General features: G+C 47.4%; 1 protein-coding gene across 4 annotated transcripts in view; it reads left to right on the top strand.

Annotated features, from left to right (window-relative positions):
* si:dkeyp-75b4.8 (lipopolysaccharide-induced tumor necrosis factor-alpha factor homolog) overlaps positions 1-25294 on the top strand; it is a 26871-nt gene extending 1577 nt beyond the window's left edge. For 2 of the 4 annotated variants that reach the window (XM_052509454.1, XM_052509453.1), the window contains exons 3-6: positions 94-195; positions 807-996; positions 17787-17888; positions 24836-25232. In XM_052509454.1, the coding sequence (XP_052365414.1) occupies positions 94-195; positions 807-996; positions 17787-17888; positions 24836-24842 (401 nt within the window). In that variant the 3' untranslated portion in view covers positions 24843-25232. Of the gene's footprint in view, positions 1-93; positions 196-806; positions 997-17786; positions 17889-24835 lie in introns of all 4 variants that reach the window. The other 2 variants (XM_052509456.1, XM_052509455.1) reach the window with 2 other exon arrangements.
* The last annotated feature ends 782 nt before the right edge of the window (positions 25295-26076 follow it).

Below are 26076 nucleotides of genomic sequence, written 5' to 3'. Positions count from 1 at the left end.
TGTGTGTGTGTGTGTGTGTGTGTGTGTGTGTGTGTGTGTGTGCATTTGCATGCGTGCGTTTGTGTTCTCCTCTCTGATTGGTTGTCTCTGTAGTCACCATGCAGACGGACCCGTTTCCTGTCCTGACTCCGCCCACCAGGCAGTCACTACCCAGTCAGGAGCAGACTGGCTTCTTCCTCTACCAATCAACACAAAGTAACTACCTATCAGAACCAGAGCCATTTAGAAAGTTGTGAAATATAATTGGCTCTGATCAGAACTCTCTATAGACATGGTTCTGATCACAACTCTCTATAGACATGGTTCTGATCACAACTCTCTATAGACATGGTTCTATAGACATGGTTCTATAGACATGGTTCTGATCACAACTCTCTATAGACATGGTTCTATAGACATGGTTCTATAGACATGGTTCTGATCACAACTCTCTATAGACATGGTTCTGATCACAACTCTCTATAGACATGGTTCTATAGACATGGTTCTATAGACATGGTTCTGATCACAACTCTCTATAGACATGGTTCTATAGACATGGTTCTATAGACATGGTTCTATAGACATGGTTCTGATCACAACTCTCTATAGACATGGTTCTATAGACATGGTTCTATAGACATGGTTCTGATCACAACTCTCTATAGACATGGTTCTATAGACATGGTTCTGATCACAACTCTCTATAGACATGGTTCTATAGACATGGTTCTGATCACAACTCTCTATAGACATGGTTCTATAGACATGGTTCTATAGACATGGTTCTATAGACATGGTTCTGATCACAACTCTCTCTCTGTCAGCAGTCAACATGGAGACAGTGCAGCAGCATTCCCCGACGGTGGTGATCATCCAATCAGAGGCTGTGGGTCCGATGGGCGACGCCCCCTGTATGACACAGTGTTCTAACTGTCATCAGCGCGTCACAACGGTCGTCACCAACAGGCCTGGAGTGGCTGCATGGGCCATGTGTGGCCTGCTGACACTCATGGGGTAACACACACCTGCTGATACTCATGGGGTAACACACACCTGCTGATACTCATGGGGTAACACACACCTGCTGATACTCATGGGGTAACACACACCTGCTGATACTCATGGGGTAACACACACCTGCTGATACTCATGGGGTAACACACACCTGCTGATACTCATGGGGTAATACACACCTGTTGATACTCATGGGGTAATACACACCTGCTGATACTCATGGGGTACCACACACCTGCTGATACTCATGGGGTAACACACACCTGCTGACACTCATGGGGTACCACACACCTGTTGATACTCATGGGGTAACACACACCTGCTGATACTCATGGGGTAACACACACCTGCTGACACTCATGGGGTACCACACACCTGCTGATACTCATGGGGTAACACACACCTGCTGACACTCATGGGGTAACACACCTGCTGACACTCATGGGGTACCACACACCTGCTGATACTCATGGGGTACCACACACCTGCTGATACTCATGGGGTAACACACACCTGCTGACACTCATGGGGTACCACACACCTGTTGATACTCATGGGGTAACACACACCTGCTGATACTCATGGGGTAACACACACCTGCTGATACTCATGGGGTAACACACACCTGCTGACACTCATGGGGTACCACACACCTGTTGATACTCATGGGGTAACACACACCTGCTGATACTCATGGGGTAACACACACCTGCTGATACTCATGGGGTAACATACACCTGCTGATACTCATGGGGTAACACACACCTGCTGATACTCATGGGGTAACAGACACCTGCTGATACTCATGGGGTAACACACACCTGCTGATACTCATGGGGTAACACACACCTGCTGATACTCATGGGGTAACACACACCTGCTGATACTCATGGGGTAACACAGACACACACCTGCTGATACTCATGGGGTAACACACACCTGCTGATACTCATGGGGTAACATACACCTGCTGATACTCATGGGGTAACACACACCTGCTGATACTCATGGGGTAACACACACCTGCTGATACTCATGGGGTAACACACACCTGCTGATACTCATGGGGTAACACACACCTGCTGATACTCATGGGGTAACACACACCTGCTGATACTCATGGGGTAATACACACCTGCTGATACTCATGGGGTAACACACACCTGCTGATACTCATGGGGTAATACACACCTGCTGATACTCATGGGGTAACACACACCTGCTGATACTCATGGGGTAATACACACCTGCTGATACTCATGGGGTAACACACACCTGCTGATACTCATGGGGTAACACACACCTGCTGATACTCATGGGGTAACACACACCTGCTGATACTCATGGGGTAACACACACCTGTTGATACTCATGGGGTAACATACACCTGCTGATACTCATGGGGTAACACACACCTGTTGATACTCATGGGGTAATACACACCTGTTGATACTCATGGGGTAACACACACCTGCTGATACTCATGGGGTAATACACACCTGCTGATACTCATGGAGTAATACACACCTGCTGATACTCATGGGGTAACACACACCTGCTGATACTCATGGGGTAATACAGACACACACCTGCTGATACTCATGGGGTAACACACACCTGTTGATACTCATGGGGTAATACACACCTGCTGATACTCATGGGGTAACACACACCTGCTGATACTCATGGGGTAACACACACCTGCTGATACTCATGGGGTAACACACACCTGCTGATACTCATGGGGTAATACACACCTGCTGATACTCATGGGGTAATACACACCTGCTGATACTCATGGGGTAATACACACCTGCTGATACTCATGGGGTAACACACACCTGCTGATACTCATGGGGTAACACAGACACACACCTGCTGATACTCATGGGGTAATACACACCTGCTGATACTCATGGGGTAACACACACCTGCTGATACTCATGGGGTAATACACACCTGCTGATACTCATGGGGTAACACACACCTGCTGATACTCATGGGGTAATACACACCTGCTGATACTCATGGGGTAACACACACCTGCTGATACTCATGGGGTAATACACACCTGCTGATACTCATGGGGTAACACACACCTGCTGATACTCATGGGGTAACACACACCTGCTGATACTCATGGGGTAATACACACCTGCTGATACTCATGGGGTAACACACACCTGCTGATACTCATGGGGTAACACACACCTGCTGACACTCATGGGGTAACACACACCTGCTGATACTCATGGGGTAACACACACCTGCTGACACTCACCTGGGGTAACACACACCTGCTGATACTCATGGGGTAATACACACCTGCTGATACTCATGGGGTAATACACACCTGCTGATACTCATGGGGTAACACACACCTGCTGATACTCATGGGGTAATACACACCTGCTGACACTCATGGGGTAATACACACCTGTTGATACTCATGGGGTAACACACACCTGCTGATACTCATGGGGTAACACACACCTGCTGATACTCATGGGGTAACACACACCTGCTGATACTCATGGGGTAATACACACCTGCTGACACTCATGGGGTAACACACACCTGCTGATACTCATGGGGTAACACACACCTGCTGATACTCATGGGGTAATACACACCTGCTGATACTCATGGGGTAACACACACCTGCTGATACTCATGGGGTAATACACACCTGTTGATACTCATGGGGTAACACACACCTGCTGATACTCATGGGGTAACACACACCTGCTGATACTCATGGGGTAATACACACCTGTTGATACTCATGGGGTAACACACACCTGCTGATACTCATGGGGTAACACACACCTGCTGATACTCATGGGGTAATACAGACACACACCTGCTGATACTGATGGGGTAACACACACCTGCTGATACTCATGGGGTAATACAGACACACACCTGCTGATACTGATGGGGTAACACACACCTGCTGATACTGATGGGGTAACACACACCTGCTGATACTCATGGGGTACCTGCTGATACAGACACACACCTGCTGATACTGATGGGGTAACACACACCTGTTGATACTCATGGGGTAATACAGACACACACCTGCTGATACTGATGGGGTAACACACACCTGCTGATACTCATGGGGTAACACACACCTGCTGATACTCATGGGGTAACACACACCTGCTGATACTCATGGGGTAACACACACCTGCTGATACTCATGGGGTAACACACACCTGCTGATACTCATGGGGTAACACACACCTGCTGACACTCATGGGGTAACACACACCTGCTGATACTCATGGGGTAACACACACCTGCTGACACTCATGGGGTAACACACACCTGCTGATACTCATGGGGTAACACACACCTGCTGATACTCATGGGGTAACACACACCTGCTGATACTCATGGGGTAACACACACCTGCTGATACTCATGGGGTAACACACACCTGTTGATACTCATGGGGTAACACACACCTGCTGATACTCATGGGGTAACACACACCTGCTGATACTCATGGGGTAACACACACCTGCTGATACTCATGGGGTAACACAGACACACACCTGCTGATACTCATGGGGTAACACACACCTGCTGATACTCATGGGGTAACACACACCTGCTGATACTCATGGGGTAACACACACCTGCTGATACTCATGGGGTAACACACACCTGCTGATACTCATGGGGTAACACACACCTGCTGATACTCATGGATACTCATGGGGTAACACACACCTGCTGATACTCATGGGGTAACACACACCTGCTGATACTCATGGGGTAACACACACCTGCTGATACTCATGGGGTAACACACACCTGCTGATACTCATGGGGTAATACACACCTGCTGACACTCATGGGGTAACACACACCTGCTGATACTCATGGGGTAACACACACCTGCTGATACTCATGGGGTAACACACACCTGCTGATACTCATGGGGTAACACACACCTGCTGACACTCATGGGGTAACACACACCTGCTGATACTCATGGGGTAACACACACCTGCTGATACTCATGGGGTAACACACACCTGTTGATACTCATGGGGTAACACACACCTGCTGATACTCATGGGGTAACACACACCTGCTGATACTCATGGGGTAACACACACCTGTTGATACTCATGGGGTAACACACACCTGCTGATACTCATGGGGTAACACACACCTGCTGATACTCATGGGGTAACACACACCTGTTGATACTCATGGGGTAACACACACCTGCTGACACTCATGGGGTAACACACACCTGCTGATACTCATGGGGTAATACACACCTGCTGATACTCATGGGGTAACACACACCTGCTGATACTCATGGGGTAATACAGACACACACCTGCTGATACTCATGGGGTAACACACACCTGCTGATACTCATGGGGTAACACACACCTGCTGACACTCATGGGGTAACACACACCTGCTGATACTCATGGGGTAACACACACCTGCTGATACTCATGGGGTAATACACACCTGCTGATACTCATGGGGTAATACACACCTGTTGATACTCATGGGGTAACACACACCTGCTGATACTCATGGGGTAACACACACCTGCTGATACTCATGGGGTAACACACACCTGCTGATACTGATGGGGTAACACACACCTGCTGATACTCATGGGGTAATACAGACACACACCTGCTGATACTCATGGGGTAATACACACCTGTTGATACTCATGGGGTAACACACCTGCTGATACTCATGGGGTAACACACACCTGCTGATACTGATGGGGTAACACACACCTGTTGATACTCATGGGGTAATACAGACACACACCTGCTGATACTGATGGGGTAACACACACCTGCTGATACTCATGGGGTAACACACCTGCTGATACTCATGGGGTAACACACACCTGCTGATACTCATGGGGTAACACACACCTGCTGATACTCATGGGGTAACACACACCTGTTGATACTCATGGGGTAACACACACCTGCTGACACTCATGGGGTAACACACACCTGCTGATACTCATGGGGTAACACACACCTGCTGACACTCATGGGGTAACACACACCTGCTGATACTGATGGGGTAACACACACCTGTTGATACTCATGGGGTAACACACACCTGCTGATACTCATGGGGTAACACACACCTGCTGATACTCATGGGGTAACACACACCTGTTGATACTCATGGGGTAACACACACCTGCTGATACTCATGGGGTAACACAGACACACACCTGCTGATACTCATGGGGTAACACACACCTGCTGATACTCATGGGGTAACACACACCTGCTGATACTCATGGGGTAACACACACCTGCTGATACTCATGGGGTAACACACACCTGCTGATACTCATGGGGTAACACACACCTGCTGATACTCATGGGGTAACACACACCTGCTGATACTCATGGGGTAACACACACCTGCTGATACTCATGGGGTAACACACACCTGCTGATACTCATGGGGTAACACACACCTGCTGATACTCATGGGGTAATACACACCTGCTGATACTCATGGGGTAACACACACCTGCTGATACTCATGGGGTAACACACACCTGCTGATACTCATGGGGTAATACAGACACACACCTGCTGATACTGATGGGGTAACACACACCTGCTGATACTCATGGGGTAATACAGACACACACCTGCTGATACTGATGGGGTAACACACACCTGCTGATACTGATGGGGTAACACACACCTGCTGATACTCATGGGGTAATACAGACACACACCTGCTGATACTGATGGGGTAACACACACCTGTTGATACTCATGGGGTAATACAGACACACACCTGCTGATACTGATGGGGTAACACACACCTGCTGATACTCATGGGGTAACACACACCTGCTGATACTCATGGGGTAACACACACCTGCTGATACTCATGGGGTAACACACACCTGCTGCTACTCATGGGGTAACACACACCTGTTGATACTCATGGGGTAACACACACCTGCTGACACTCATGGGGTAACACACACCTGCTGATACTCATGGGGTAACACACACCTGCTGATACTCATGGGGTAACACACACCTGCTGATACTCATGGGGTAACACACACCTGCTGATACTCATGGGGTAACACACACCTGTTGATACTCATGGGGTAACACACACCTGCTGATACTCATGGGGTAACACACACCTGCTGATACTCATGGGGTAACACACACCTGTTGATACTCATGGGGTAACACACACCTGCTGATACTCATGGGGTAACACACACCTGCTGATACTCATGGGGTAACACACACCTGCTGATACTCATGGGGTAACACAGACACACACCTGCTGATACTCATGGGGTAACACACACCTGCTGATACTCATGGGGTAACACACACCTGCTGACACTCATGGGGTAACACACACCTGCTGATACTCATGGGGCTACAAGACCATGGTGCTCGCCACGGAGCTGTGAGGGGAACGGCACCTCAGTACCTCCAGGCTCTGATCAGGCCCTACACCCAAACAAGGGCACTGCGTTCATCCACCTCTGGCCTGCTCGCCTCCCTACCACTGAGGAAGTACAGTTCCCGCTCAGCCCAGTCAAAACTGTTCGCTGCTCTGGCCCCCAATGGTGGAACAAACTCCCTCACGACGCCAGGACAGCGGAGTCAATCACCACCTTCCGGAGACACCTGAAACCCCACCTCTTCAAGGAATACCTAGGATAGGGTAAGTAAGGGTAAGTAATCCTTCTCACCCCCTTCTCCCCCCCAACAAGATTTAGATGCAAGTGGCTGTTCCACTGGTTGTCATAAGGTGTATGCACCAATTTGTAAGTCGCTCTGGGGTAAGAGCACACTGCTAAATGACTTAAATGTAAATGTAAATGTAACACACACCTGCTGATACTCATGGGGTAACACACACCTGCTGATACTCATGGGGTAACACACACCTGCTGATACTCATGGGGTAACACACACCTGCTGATACTCATGGGGTAACACACACCTGCTGATACTCATGGGGTAACACACACCTGCTGATACTCATGGGGTAATACACACCTGCTGACACTCATGGGGTAACACACACCTGCTGATACTCATGGGGTAACACACACCTGCTGATACTCATGGGGTAACACACACCTGCTGATACTCATGGGGTAACACACACCTGCTGACACTCATGGGGTAACACACACCTGCTGATACTCATGGGGTAATACTCATGGGGTAATACACACCTGCTGATACTCATGGGGTAATACACACCTGCTGATACTCATGGGGTAACACACACCTGCTGATACTCATGGGGTAACACACACCTGCTGATACTCATGGGGTAACACACACCTGCTGATACTCATGGGGTAACACACACCTGCTGATACTCATGGGGTAACACACACCTGCTGATACTCATGGGGTAACACACACCTGCTGATACTCATGGGGTAACACACACCTGCTGATACTCATGGGGTAACACACACCTGCTGATACTCATGGGGTAACACACACCTGCTGATACTCATGGGGTAATACAGACACACACCTGCTGATACTCATGGGGTAACACACACCTGCTGATACTCATGGGGTAACACACACCTGCTGATACTCATGGGGTAACACACACCTGCTGATACTCATGGGGTAACACACACCTGCTGATACTCATGGGGTAATACTACACACCTGCTGATACTCATGGGGTAATACACACCTGCTGATACTCATGGGGTAACACACACCTGCTGATACTCATGGGGTAACACACACCTGCTGATACTCATGGGGTAACACACACCTGCTGATACTGATGGGGTAACACACACCTGCTGATACTCATGGGGTAATACAGACACACACCTGCTGATACTGATGGGGTAACACACACCTGTTGATACTCATGGGGTAATGCTGACAGACACACACCTGCTGATACTGATGGGGTAACACACACCTGCTGATACTCATGGGGTAACACACACCTGCTGATACTCATGGGGTAACACACACCTGCTGATACTCATGGGGTAACACACACCTGCTGATACTCATGGGGTAACACACACCTGTTGATACTCATGGGGTAACACACACCTGCTGACACTCATGGGGTAACACACACCTGCTGATACTCATGGGGTAACACACACCTGCTGACACTCATGGGGTATCACACACCTGCTGATACTGATGGGGTAACACACACCTGCTGATACTCATGGGGTAACACACACCTGCTGATACTCATGGGGTGAACTCATGGGGTACACACCTGCTGATACTCATGGGGTAACACACACCTGCTGATACTCATGGGGTAACACACACCTGCTGATACTCATGGGGTAACACACACCTGCTGATACTCATGGGGTAACACACACCTGCTGATACTCATGGGGTAACACAGACATGGGGTAACACACCTGCTGATACTCATGGGGTAACACACACCTGCTGATACTCATGGGGTAACACACACCTGCTGACACTCATGGGGTAACACACACCTGCTGATACTCATGGGGTAACACACACCTGCTGATACTCATGGGGTAACACACACCTGCTGATACTCATGGGGTAACACACACCTGCTGATACTCATGGGGTAACACACACCTGCTGATACTCATGGGGTAACACACACCTGCTGATACTCATGGGGTAACACACACCTGCTGATACTCATGGGGTAATACACACCTGCTGACACTCATGGGGTAACACACACCTGCTGATACTCATGGGGTAACACACACCTGCTGATACTCATGGGGTAACACACACCTGCTGATACTCATGGGGTAACACACACCTGCTGACACTCATGGGGTAACACACACCTGCTGATACTCATGGGGTAATACACACCTGCTGATACTCATGGGGTAACACACACCTGTTGATACTCATGGGGTAACACACACCTGCTGATACTCATGGGGTAACACACACCTGCTGATACTCATGGGGTAACACACACCTGTTGATACTCATGGGGTAACACACACCTGCTGATACTCATGGGGTAACACACACCTGCTGATACTCATGGGGTAACACACACCTGTTGATACTCATGGGGTAACACACACCTGCTGATACTCATGGGGTAATACACACCTGCTGATACTCATGGGGTAACACACACCTGCTGATACTCATGGGGTAACACAGACACACACCTGCTGATACTCATGGGGTAACACACACCTGCTGATACTCATGGGGTAACACACACCTGCTGATACTCATGGGGTAACACACACCTGCTGATACTCATGGGGTAACACACACCTGCTGATACTCATGGGGTAATACACACCTGCTGATACTCATGGGGTAATACACACCTGCTGATACTCATGGGGTAACTCATGGGGTACACACACCTGCTGATACTCATGGGGTAACACACACCTGCTGATACTCATGGGGTAACACACACCTGCTGATACTCATGGGGTAACACACCTGCTGATACACACACACCTGCTGATACTCATGGGGGGTAACACACACCTGCTGATACTCATGGGGTAACACACACCTGCTGATACTCATGGGGTAATACACACCTGCTGATACTCATGGGGTAATACACACCTGCTGATACTCATGGGGTAATACACACCTGCTGATACTCATGGGGTAACACACACCTGCTGATACTCATGGGGTAACACACACCTGCTGATACTCATGGGGTAACACACACCTGCTGATACTCATGGGGTAACACACACCTGCTGATACTCATGGGGTAACACACACCTGCTGATACTCATGGGGTAACACACACCTGCTGATACTCATGGGGTAATACACACCTGCTGATACTCATGACACACACCTGCTGATACTCATGGGGTAACACACACCTGCTGATACTCATGGGGGGTAACACACACCTGCTGACACTCATGGGGTAATACACACCTGCTGATACTCATGGGGTAACACACACCTGCTGATACTCATGGGGTAACACACACCTGCTGATACTCATGGGGTAATACACACCTGCTGATACTCATGGGGTAACACACACCTGTTGACACTCATGGGGTAATACACACCTGCTGATACTCATGGGGTAATACACACCTGCTGATACTCATGGGGTAATACACACCTGCTGATACTCATGGGGTAACACACACCTGCTGATACTCATGGGGTAACACACACCTGCTGATACTCATGGGGTAATACACACCTGACACACACCTGCTGATACTCATGGGGTAACACACACCCTGCTGATACTCATGGGGTAATACACACCTGACACACACCTGCTGATACTCATGGGGTAATACACACCTGCTGATACTCATGGGGTAATACACACCTGCTGATACTCATGGGGTAATACACACCTGCTGATACTCATGGGGGTAACACACACCTGCTGATACTCATGGGGTAATACACACCTGCTGATACTCATGGGGTAACACACACCTGCTGATACTCATGGGGTAACACACACCTGCTGATACTCATGGGGTAACACACACCTGCTGATACTCATGGGGTAACACACACCTGCTGATACTCATGGGGTAATACACACCTGCTGATACTCATGGGGTAATACACACCTGCTGATACTCATGGGGTAACACACACCTGCTGATACTCATGGGGTAACACACACCTGCTGACACTCATGGGGTAATACACACCTGCTGATACTCATGGGGTAACACACACCTGCTGATACTCATGGGGTAACACACACCTGCTGATACTCATGGGGTAATACACACCTGCTGATACTCATGGGGTAACACACACCTGCTGATACTCATGGGGTAATACACACCTGCTGATACTCATGGGGTAATACACACCTGCTGATACTCATGGGGTAATACACACCTGCTGATACTCATGGGGTAACACACACCTGCTGATACTCATGGGGTAACACACACCTGCTGATACTCATGGGGTAATACAGATACACACCTGCTGATACTCATGGGGTAACACACACCTGCTGATACTCATGGGGTAACACAGACACACACCTGCTGATACTCATGGGGTAACACACACCTGCTGATACTCATGGGGTAACACACACCTGCTGATACTCATGGGGTAACACACACCTGTTGATACTCATGGGGTAACACAAACACACACCTGCTGATACTCATGGGGTAACACACACCTGCTGATACTCATGGGGTAATACACACCTGCTGATACTCATGGGGTAACACACACCTGCTGATACTCATGGGGTAACACACACCTGCTGATACTGGGGTACTCATGGGGTAATACACACCTGCTGATACTCATGGGGTAACACACACCTGCTGACACTCATGGGGTAATACACACCTGCTGATACTCATGGGGTAATACACACCTGCTGATACTCATGGGGTAATACACACCTGCTGATACTCATGGGGTAACACACACCTGCTGATACTCATGGGGTAACACACACCTGCTGATACTCATGGGGTAATACAGACACACACCTGCTGATACTCATGGGGTAATACACACCTGCTGATACTCATGGGGTAACACACACCTGCTGATACTCATGGGGTAACACACACCTGCTGATACTCATGGGGTAACTCATGGGGTACACCTGCTGATACTCATGGGGTAATACACACCTGCTGATACTCATGGGGTAACACACACCTGCTGATACTCATGGGGTAATACACACCTGCTGATACTCATGGGGTAACACACACCTGTTGACTCACTCTCATGGGGTAACACACACCTGCTGATACTCATGGGGTAACACACACCTGCTGATACTCATGGGGTAATACACACCTGCTGATACTCATGGGGTAATACACACCTGCTGATACTCATGGGGTAACACACACCTGCTGATACTCATGGGGTAACAATACACCTGCTGATACTCATGGGGTAACACACACCTGCTGATACTCATGGGGTAACACACACCTGCTGATACTCATGGGGTAAAAACACACCTGCTGATACTCATGGGGTAATGGGGTACACACCCTGTTGATACTCATGGGGTAACACACACCTGCTGATACTCATGGGGTAACACACACCTGCTGATACTCATGGGGTAACACACACCTGCTGATACTCATGGGGTAACACACACCTGCTGATACTCATGGGGTAACACACACCTGCTGATACTCATGGGGTAATACACACCTGCTGATACTCATGGGGTAATACACACCTGCTGATACTCATGGGGTAACATACACACCTGTTGATACTCATGGGGTAATACACACCTGCTGATACTCATGGGGTAATACACACCTGCTGATACTCATGGGGTAAAACACACCTGCTGATACTCATGGGGTAACACACACCTGCTGATACTCATGGGGTAATACACACCTGCTGATACTCATGGGGTAATACACACCTGCTGATACTCATGGGGTAAAACACACCTGCTGATACTCATGGGGTAATACACACCTGCTGATACTCATGGGGTAACACACACCTGCTGATACTCATGGGGTAACACACACCTGCTGATACTCATGGGGTAACACACACCTGCTGACACTCATGGGGTAACACACACCTGCTGACACTCATGGGGTAACACACACCTGCTGATACTCATGGGGTAACACACACCTGCTGACACTCATGGGGTAACACAGACACACACTGCTGATACTCATGGGGTAACACACACCTGCTGATACTCATGGGGTAACACACACCTGCTGATACTCATGGGGTAACACACACCTGCTGATACTCATGGGGTAACACACACCTGCTGATACTCATGGGGTAATACACACCTGCTGATACTCATGGGGTAATACACACCTGCTGATACTCATGGGGTAACACACACCTGTTGATACTCATGGGGTAATACACACCTGCTGATACTCATGGGGTAACACACACCTGCTGATACTCATGGGGTAACACACACCTGCTGATACTCATGGGGTAACACACACCTGCTGATACTCATGGGGTAACACACACCTGTTGATACTCATGGGGTAACACACACCTGTTGATACTCATGGGGTAACACACACCTGTTGATACTCATGGGGTAACACACACCTGCTGATACTCATGGGGTAACACAGACACACACCTGCTGATGCTGATACTGATACTCATGGGGTAATACACACCTGCTGATACTCATGGGGTAACACACACCTGCTGATACTCATGGGGTAATACACACCTGCTGATACTCATGGGGTAACACACACCTGCTGATACTCATGGGGTAACACACACCTGCTGATACTCATGGGGTAACACACACCTGCTGATACTCATGGGGTAACACACACCTGCTGATACTCATGGGGTAACACACACCTGCTGATACTCATGGGGTAACACACACCTGCTGATACTCATGGGGTAACACACACCTGCTGATACTCATGGGGTAACACACACCTGCTGATACTCATGGGGTAATACACACCTGCTGATACTCATGGGGTAACACACACCTGCTGATACTCATGGGGTAATACACACCTGCTGATACTCATGGGGTAACACACACCTGCTGATACTCATGGGGTAACACACACCTGCTGATACTCATGGGGTAACACACACCTGCTGATACTCATGGGGTAATACACACCTGTTGATACTCATGGGGTAACACACACCTGCTGATACTCATGGGGTAATACACACCTGCTGATACTCATGGGGTAACACACACCTGCTGATACTCATGGGGTAACACACACCTGCTGATACTCATGGGGTAACACACACCTGCTGATACTCATGGGGTAACACACCTGCTGACCTGCTGATACTCATGGGGTAACACACACCTGCTGATACTCATGGGGTAACACAGACACACACCTGCTGATACTCATGGGGTAACACACACCTGCTGATACTCATGGGGTAACACACACCACACCTGCTGATACTCATGGGGTAACACACACCACACCTGCTGATACTGATGGGGTAATACACACCTGCTGATACTCATGGGGTAATACACACCTGCTGATACTCATGGGGTAACACACACCTGTTGATACTCATGGGGTAACACACACCTGCTGATACTCATGGGGTAACACACACCTGTTGATACTCATGGGGTAACACACACCTGTTGATACTCATGGGGTAACACACACCTGCTGATACTCATGGGGTAACACACACCTGCTGATACTCATGGGGTAATACACACCTGCTGATACTCATGGGGTAACACACACCTGCTGATACTCATGGGGTAACACACACCTGCTGATACTCATGGGGTAACACACACCTGCTGATACTCATGGGGTAACACACACCTGCTGATACTCATGGGGTAATACACACCTGCTGATACTCATGGGGTAACACACACCTGCTGATACTCATGGGGTAACACACACCTGCTGATACTCATGGGGTAACACACACCTGCTGATACTCATGGGGTAACACAGACACACACCTGCTGATACTCATGGGGTAATACACACCTGTTGATACTCATGGGGTAACACACACCTGCTGATACTCATGGGGTAATACACACCTGCTGATACTCATGGGGTAACACACACCTGCTGATACTCATGGGGTAACACACACCTGCTGATACTCATGGGGTAACACACACCTGCTGATACTCATGGGGTAATACACACCTGCTGATACTCATGGGGTAACACACACCTGCTGATACTCATGGGGTAACACACACCTGCTGACACTCATGGGGTAACACACACCTGCTGATACTCATGGGGTAATACACACCTGCTGATACTCATGGGGTAATACACACCTGCTGATACTCATGGGGTAACACACACCTGCTGATACTCATGGGGTAACACACACCTGCTGACACTCATGGGGTAACACACACCTGCTGATACTCATGGGGTAACATACACCTGCTGATACTCATGGGGTAATACACACCTGCTGATACTCATGGGGTAACACACACCTGCTGATACTCATGGGGTAACACACACCTGCTGATACTCATGGGGTAATACACACCTGCTGATACTCATGGGGTAACACACACCTGCTGATACTCATGGGGTAATACACACCTGCTGATACTCATGGGATAACACACACCTGCTGATACTCATGGGGTAATACACACCTGCTGATACTCATGGGGTAATACACACCTGCTGATACTCATGGGGTAACACACACCTGCTGATACTCATGGGGTAACACACACCTGCTGATACTCATGGGGTAATACAGACACACACCTGCTGATACTCATGGGGTAACACACACCTGCTGATACTCATGGGGTAATACACACCTGCTGATACTCATGGGGTAACACACACCTGCTGATACTCATGGGGTAACACACACCTGCTGATACTCATGGGGTAACACACACCTGCTGATACTCATGGGGTAATACACACCTGCTGATACTCATGGGGGGTAACACACACTGCTGATACTCATGGGGTAACACACACCTGCTGATACTCATGGGGTAACACACACCTGCTGATACTCATGGGGTAATACACACCTGCTGATACTCATGGGGTAACACACACCTGCTGATACTCATGGGGTAATACACACCTGCTGATACTCATGGGGTAATACACACCTGCTGATACTCATGGGGTAATACACACCTGCTGATACTCATGGGGTAACACACACCTGCTGATACTCATGGGGTAACACACACCTGCTGATACTCATGGGGTAATACACACCTGCTGATACTCATGGGGTAACACACACCTGCTGATACTCATGGGGTAACACACACCTGCTGATACTCATGGGGTAACACACACCTGTTGATACTCATGGGGTAACACACACCTGCTGATACTCATGGGGTAACACACACCTGCTGACACTCATGGGGTAATACACACCTGCTGATACTCATGGGGTAACACACACCTGCTGATACTCATGGGGTAATACACACCTGCTGATACTCATGGGGTAATACACACCTGTTGATACTCATGGGGTAATACACACCTGCTGATACTCATGGGGTAATACACACCTGCTGACACTCATGGGGTAACACACACCTGCTGATACTCATGGGGTAACACACACCTGTTGATACTCATGGGGTAACACACACCTGCTGATACTCATGGGGTAACACACACCTGTTGATACTCATGGGGTAATACAGACACACACCTGCTGATACTCATGGGGTAATACACACCTGCTGATACTCATGGGGTAACACACACCTGCTGACACTCATGGGGTAATACACACCTGCTGATACTCATGGGGTAATACAGACACACACCTGTTGATACTCATGGGGTAACACACACCTGCTGATACTCATGGGGTAATACACACCTGCTGATACTCATGGGGTAATACACACCTGTTGATACTCATGGGGTAACATACACCTGCTGATACTCATGGGGTAACACACACCTGCTGATACTCATGGGGTAATACACACCTGCTGATACTCATGGGGTAATACACACCTGCTGATACTCATGGGGTAATACACACCTGCTGATACTCATGGGGTAACACAGACACACACCTGCTGATACTCATGGGGTAACACACACCTGGCGTGGCTGCATGTGTGGCCTGCTGATACTCATAGCAAGTGTGTGTGTGTGTGTGTGTGTGTGTGTGTGTGTGTGTGTGTGTGTGTGTGTGTGTGTGTGTGTGTGTGTGTGTGTGTGTGTGTGTGTGTGTGTGTGTGTACAGGTTCATCTGCGGATGCTGTCTGATCCCGTTCCTGGTCGCAGGGTTCCAGGACGCTCATCACTCCTGCCCGCTCTGCCACGCCCACCTCCACAAACACACCAGGTGACATCATCACTACAAGAAGTGACATCATCACTACATGACATGATTTGTATTTATTATGGATCCCCATTGGTTCCTGCCAAGGCAGCAGCTACTCTTCCTGGGGTTTATTATGGATCCCCATTAGTTCCTGCCAAGGCAGCAGCTACTCTTCCTGGGGTTTATTATGGATCCTCATTAGTTCCTGCCAAGGCAGCAGCTACTCTTCCTGGGGTTTATTATGGATCCCCATGAGTTCCTGCCAAGGCATCAGCTACTCTTCCTGGGGTTTATTATGGATCCCCATTAGTTCCTGCCAAGGCAGCAGCTACTCTTCCTGGGGTTTATTATGGATCCCCATTAGTTCCTGCCAAGGCAGCAGCTACTCTTCCTGGGGTTTATTATGGATCCCCATGAGTTCCTGCCAAGGCAGCAGCTACTCTTCCTGGGGTTTATTATGGATCCCCATTAGTTCCTGCCAAGGCAGCAGCTACTCTTCCTGGGGTTTATTATGGATCCCCATTAGTTCCTGCCAAGGCAGCAGCTACTCTTCCTGGGGTTTATTATGGATCCCCATTAGTTCCTGCCAAGGCAGCAGCTACTCTTCCTGGGGTTTATTATGGATCCCCATTAGTTCCTGCCAAGGCAGCAGCTACTCTTCCTGGGGTTTATTATGGATCCCCATTAGTTCCTGCCAAGGCAGCAGCTACTCTTCCTGGGGTTTATTATGGATCCCCATTAGTTCCTGCCAAGGCAGCAGCTACTCTTCCTGGGGTTTATTATGTTATTATATTATATATCTGATTCTATTGTTACCTGATGTGGAATAGAATCCCATGTAGTCATGGCTCTATGTAGTACTGTGGAATAGAGTTCCATGTCGTCATGGCTCTATGTAGTACTGTGGAATAGAGTTCCATGTAGTCATGTTTCTATGTAGTCCTGTGGAATAGAATTCCATGTAATCATGGCTCTATGTAGTACTGTGGAATAGAGTTCCATGTAGTCATGTCTCTATGTAGTACTGTGGAATAGAGTTCCATGTAGTCATGGCTCTATGTAGTACTGTGGAATAGAGTTCCATGTAGTCATGTCTCTATGTAGTACTGTGGAATAGAGTTCCATGTAGTTTTTACAGTAATTTTCTTAACCTCTTGCTCCTACCCGACACGCAGGCGTCCCATCTAGACATCTGGAAATGCAAATGCGCTACGCTAAATGCTAATAGCACTCGTTAAAACTCAAACTTTCATTAAAATACACATGCAGGGTATTGAATTAAAGCTACACTCGTTGTGAATCCAGGCAACAAGTCAGATTTTTAAAATGCTTTTCGGCGAAAGCATGAGAAGCTATTATCTGATAGCATGTAACACCCCAAAAGACCCGCAGGGGACGTAAACGAAATAATTAGCATAGTCGGCGCTACACAAAACACACAAATAAAATATAAAACATTCATTACCTTTGACCATCTTCTTTGTTGGCACTCCTAGATGTCCCATAAACATCACTATTGGGTCTTTTTTTTCAATTAAATCGGTCCATATATAGAATAGATATCGATCTTTGAAGACTGTGTGATCAAGGAAAAAAATAGCGTTTCATAACGTAATGTCATTGTTTTAAATTAAAAAAGTTGACGATAAACTTTCACAAAACACTTCGAAATACTTTTGTAATGCAACTTTAGGTATTAGTAAACGTTAATAAGCGATCAAATTGATCACGAGGCGATGTATATTCTATAGCTGTACGTCTGGAAATAATGTCCGGGTAAATCTCCGGTCGGAGACCGGAAGAACTGCGCTGCCTCGTGTCCGTTTGACCAAGAAACAAATCGTAGGCAAATGACAAGACTGTTGACATCGTGTGGAAGCTGTAGGTACTGCAACCTCGGCCCCATTTAATGTGGTTCACGTTTAACAATTGGTTGAAGTGGCGCATGGATATATTTTCCCATTTTCAGTGATCAGATTTTCCTGCACTTTTCGATGAAACGCACGTTCTGCCGTGATTTAACCAGTTTTATAAACGTCTGAGTGTTTTCTATCCACACATACTAATCATATGCATATACTATATTCCTGGCACGAGTAGCAGGGCGCTGAAATGTTGCGCGATTTTTAACAGAATGTTCGAAAAAGTAGGGGGTAGGAGTAACAGGTTAATGGGTGCAAAGTAGGGGGTAGGAGTAACAGGTTAATGGGTGCAAAGTAGGGGTAGGAGTAACAGGTTAATGGGTGCTTATTAGAAATGGGATAAATGCGTCAAGTGTCTGTTTGCTCCTCATTACACATCACGGACCATATTCTTTACATCCACAATATAGGAATCACTACAAAAAGTATTGTATGACCTCTTATACACTATATTAGGCCCAGCCTGACCTCTTATACACTATATTAGGCCCAGCCTGACCTCTTATACACTATATTAGGCCCAGCCTGTCCTCTTATATACTATATTAGGCCCAGCCTGACCTCTTATACACTATATTAGGCCCAGCCTGACCACTTATACACTATATTAGGCCCAGCCTGTCCTCTTATACACTATATTAGGCCCAGCCTGACCTCTTATACACTATATTAGGCCCAGCCTGACCTCTTATACACTATATTAGGCCCAGCCTGACCTCTTATACACTATATTAGGCCCAGCCTGACCTCTTATACACTATATTAGGCCCAGCCTGTCCTCTTATACACTATATTAGGCCCAGCCTGACCTCTTATACACTATATTAGGCCCAGCCTGTCCTCTTATACACTATATTAGGCCCAGCCTGACCTCTTATACACTATATTAGGCCCAGCCTGACCTCTTATACACTATATTAGGCCCAGCCTGACCTCTTATACACTATATTAGGCCCAGCCTGACCTCTTATACACTATATTAGGCCCATCCTGACCTCTTATACACTATATTAGGCCCATCCTGACCTCTTATACACTATATTAGGCCCAGCCTGTCCTCTTATACACTATATTAGGCCCAGCCTGACCTCTTATACACTATATTAAACCCAGCCTGACCTCTTATACACTATATTAGGCCCAGCCTGACCTCTTATACACTATATTAGGCCCAGCCTGACCTCTTATACACTATATTAGGCCCAGCCTGTCCTCTTATACACTATATTAGGCCCAGCCTGACCTCTTATACACTATATTAGGCCCAGCCTGTCCTCTTATACACTATATTAGGCCCAGCCTGACCTCTTATACACTATATTAGGCCCAGCCTGACCTCTTATACACTATATTAGGCCCAGCCTGACCTCTTATACACTATATTAGGCCCAGCCTGTCCTCTTATACACTATATTAGGCCCAGCCTGACCTCTTATACACTATATTAGGCCCATCCTGACCTCTTATACACTATATTAGGCCCAGCCTGACCTCTTATACACTATATTAGGCCCAGCCTGACCTCTTATACACTATATTAGGCCCAGCCTGACCTCTTATACACTATATTAGGCCCAGCCTGACCTCTTATACACTATATTAGGCCCAGCCTGTCCTCTTATACACTATATTAGGCCCAGCCTGACCTCTTATACACTATATTAGGCCCAGCCTGACCTCTTATACACTATATTAGGCCCAGCCTGACCTCTTATACACTATATTAGGCCCATCCTGACCTCTTATACACTATATTAGGCCCAGCCTGACCTCTTATACACTATATTAGGCCCAGCCTGACCTCTTATACACTATATTAGGCCCAGCCTGTCCTCTTATACACTATATTAGGCCCAGCCTGACCTCTTATACACTATATTAGGCCCAGCCTGTCCTCTTATACACTATATTAGGCCCAGCCTGACCTCTTATACACTATATTAGGCCCAGCCTGACCTCTTATACACTATATTAGGCCCAGCCTGACCTCTTATACACTATATTAGGCCCAGCCTGACCTCTTATACACTATATTAGGCCCAGCCTGACCTCTTATACACTATATTAGGCCCATCCTGACCTCTTATACACTATATTAGGCCCATCCTGACCTCTTATACACTATATTAGGCCCATCCTGACCTCTTATACACTATATTAGGCCCATCCTGACCTCTTATACACTATATTAGGCCCAGCCTGACCTCTTATACACTATATTAGGCCCAGCCTGACCTCTTATACACTATATTAGGCCCAGCCTGACCTCTTATACACTATATTAGGCCCAGCCTGACCTCTTATACTCTATATTAGGCCCAGCCTGACCTCTTATACACTATATTAGGCCCAGCCTGACCTCTTATACACTATATTAGGCCCATCCTGACCTCTTATACACTATATTAGGCCCAGCCTGACCTCTTATACACTCTTATTAGGCCCAGCCTGTCCTCTTATACACTATATTAGGCCCAGCCTGTCCTCTTATACACTATATTAGGCCCAGCCTGACCTCTTATACACTCTTATTAGGCCCAGCCTGTCCTCTTATACACTATATTAGGCCCAGCCTGACCTCTTATACACTATATTAGGCCCAGCCTGACCTCTTATACACTATATTAGGCCCAGCCTGACCTCTTATACACTATATTAGGCCCAGCCTGACCTCTTATACACTATATTAGGCCCAGCCTGACCTCTTATACACTATATTAGGCCCAGCCTGACCTCTTATACTCTATATTAGGCCCAGCCTGACCTCTTATACACTATATTAGGCCCAGCCTGACCTCTTATACTCTATATTAGGCCCAGCCTGACCTCTTATACACTATATTAGGCCCAGCGTTACCTCTTATACACTATATTAGGCCCAGCCTGGCCTCTTATACTCTATATTAGGCCCAGCCTGACCTCTTATACACTATATTAGGCCCAGCCTGACCTCTTATACACTATATTAGGCCCAGCCTGACCTCTTATACACTATATTAGGCCCAGCCTGACCTCTTATACACTATATTAGGCCCAGCCTGACCTCTTATACACTATATTAGGCCCAGCCTGACCTCTTATACACTATATTAGGCCCAGCGTTACCTCTTATACACTATATTAGGCCCAGCCTGACCTCTTATACTCTATATTAGGCCCAGCCTGACCTCTTATACACTATATTAGGCCCAGCCTGACCTCTTATACACTATATTAGGCCCAGCCTGACCTCTTATACACTATATTAGGCCCAGCCTGACCTCTTATACACTATATTAGGCCCAGCCTGACCTCTTATACACTATATTAGGCCCAGCCTGACCTCTTATACACTATATTAGGCCCAGCCTGGCCTCTTATACTCTATATTAGGCCCAGCCTGACCTCTTATACTCTATATTAGGCCCAGCCTGACCTCTTATACACTATATTAGGCCCAGCCTGACCTCTTATACACTATATTAGGCCCAGCCTGACCTCTTATACACTATATTAGGCCCAGCCTGACCTCTTATACACTATATTAGGCCCAGCCTGACCTCTTATACACTATATTAGGCCCAGCCTGACCTCTTATACACTATATTAGGCCCAGCCTGACCTCTTATACACTATATTAGGCCCAGCCTGACCTCTTATACACTATATTAGGCCCAGCCTGACCTCTTATACACTATATTAGGCCCAGCCTGTCCTCTTATACACTATATTAGGCCCAGCCTGACCTCTTATACACTATATTAGGCCCAGCCTGACCTCTTATACACTATATTAGGCCCAGCCTGACCTCTTATACACTATATTAGGCCCAGCCTGACCTCTTATACACTATATTAGGCCCAGCCTGACCTCTTATACACTATATTAGGCCCAGCCTGACCTCTTATACACTATATTAGGCCCAGCCTGACCTCTTATACACTATATTAGGCCCAGCCTGTCCTCTTATACACTATATTAGGCCCAGCCTGACCTCTTATACACTATATTAGGCCCAGCCTGACCTCTTATACACTATATTAGGCCCAGCCTTTGGGACTTTGGTTTTCCTAGACGTGGCCACTATATTGTGATCACTACATCCGATGGATTTGTATACTGGTTTCAAGCTCATTTCTGCAGCATTAGTTTTAAGATGTGATCAATACATGTTGATGATTTAATTCCTGTGCTGTTTGTAACGACCCTGGTAGGTTGACTGATAACCTGAACCAGGTTGCAGGCACAGCTTTTTCTTGACTGGGCAGCTTGATGAAAGCCAGTCAATATTTAAATCACCCAGAAAATATACCTCTCTTTTGATATCACATATATTATCAAGCATTTCACACACGTTATCCAGATACTGACTGTTAACACTTTGTGGTCTATAGCAGCTTCCCACCAGAATGGGCTTTAGGTGAGGCAGATGAACCTGTAGCCATATTACTTCAACAGTATTTAACATTATCCAGATACTGACTGTCTATAGCAGCTTCCCTCCAGAATGGGCTTTAGGTGAGGCAGATGAACCTGTAGCCATATTACTTCAACAGTATTTAACATTATCCAGATACTGACTGTTAACACTTGGTGGTCTATAGCAGCTTCCCACCAGAATGGGCTTTAGGTGAGGCAGATGAACCTGTAGCCATATTACTACAACAGTATTTAACATTATCCAGATACTGACTGTCTATAGCAGCTTCCCTCCAGAATGGGCTTTAGGTGAGGCAGATGAACCTGTAGCCATATTACTACAACAGTATTTAACATGAGATCCTCTCTAATCTTTACAGTAAAGTGGTTCTGAATATAAACAGAAACACCTCCACCTTTGGCATTTCTGTCTTTTCGGTAGATGTGATAACCATGTATTGCTACCACTGTATCATCAAAGGTGTTATCTAAGTGAGTTTCAGAGATGGTCAGAATATGAATGTCATCTGCTCCTAGCAAGTTATTGACTTCATGAACCTTGTTTCTTAAGCAACATATGTTAACATGGTCTATTTCAGCACTTTTCTGGGATGCTTGCTTGTTTTCATTGTTTTCTCATCACTACAGGATGTGACATCATCACTACATGCCATGACATCCTCACTACAGGACGTGACATCATCACTACATGGCGTGATATCATCACTACAGGATGTGACATCATCACTACAGGACGTGACATCATCACCACAAGAAGAGAAGGACTGGTGACATCAGAAGCCCTAGTCAGAGTGTCCTCTCAGGGCTTTAAACCACTGGACTGGTGTAGACTGGGTTAGGGGATAGAGAGGTTACAGAGGTTAGGGTTCAGAGGTTAGGGTTTCAGAGGAGGGAATGAGAGCATGGCTGTTGGGTTGAATCCCGATTACAACATTAATTTACACTGTATTAAATGTCACTGTATTCAATATATTAACTATATCATTTATCATATTGCACACTGTATTAACTACATTATTTATTAAATAGTGTATGAGTTATATTGTATGTTATATTTCATATGGTAATAAATCTATTATATTTGATATATTGTGTATTGTAAACTGGGTGGTTCGAGCCCTGAATGCTGATTGGCTGACAGCCATGGGATATCAGACCGGATACCACGGGTATGACGAAACATATTTTTTTAGTGCTCTAATTACGTTGGTAACCAGTTTATAATAGCAATAAGGCACCTGGGGGTTTGTGGTATATGGTATCGAGGCACTCTGCGTTGCGTCGTGTTAAGAACAGCCCTTAGCCGTGGTATATTGGGCATATACCACACCCCCTCCTATACTACACCCCTTCCTATACCACACCCCCTCGTATACCACACCCCCTCGTGTACCACACATCCTAGAATACCACACCCCCTCCTATACTACACCCCCTCCTATACCACACCCCCTCCTATACTACACCCCCTCCTATACCACACCCCCTCGTATACCACACCCCCTCGTGTACCACACACCCTAGAATACCACACCCCCTCCTATACTACACCCCTCCTATACCACACCCCCTCATGTACCCCCTTGTATACCCCCGCCTATACCACAACCCCTCAGGTACCCCTCGTGTACCCCCCTATACCACACCCCCTCCTATACCACACCCCTTCATGTACCCCCTCGTATACCCCCTCATATACCACAACCCCCTCAGGTACCCCTCGTGTACCCCCTCCTATACCACACCCCCTCATGTACCCCCTCGTATACCCCCTCCTATACCACACCCCCTCATGTACCCCCTCGTATACCCAATCGTATACCACACCCCCTCGTATACCAACTCATATACCACACACCCTCCTATAC

Source organism: Oncorhynchus keta, unplaced genomic scaffold (assembly GCF_023373465.1).
Source record: "Oncorhynchus keta strain PuntledgeMale-10-30-2019 unplaced genomic scaffold, Oket_V2 Un_contig_4633_pilon_pilon, whole genome shotgun sequence".
Lineage (NCBI taxonomy): Eukaryota > Metazoa > Chordata > Actinopteri > Salmoniformes > Salmonidae > Oncorhynchus > Oncorhynchus keta.
Note: the sequence above shows the minus strand (reverse complement) of the source record. Positions and strands in the feature narration are given on the sequence as shown.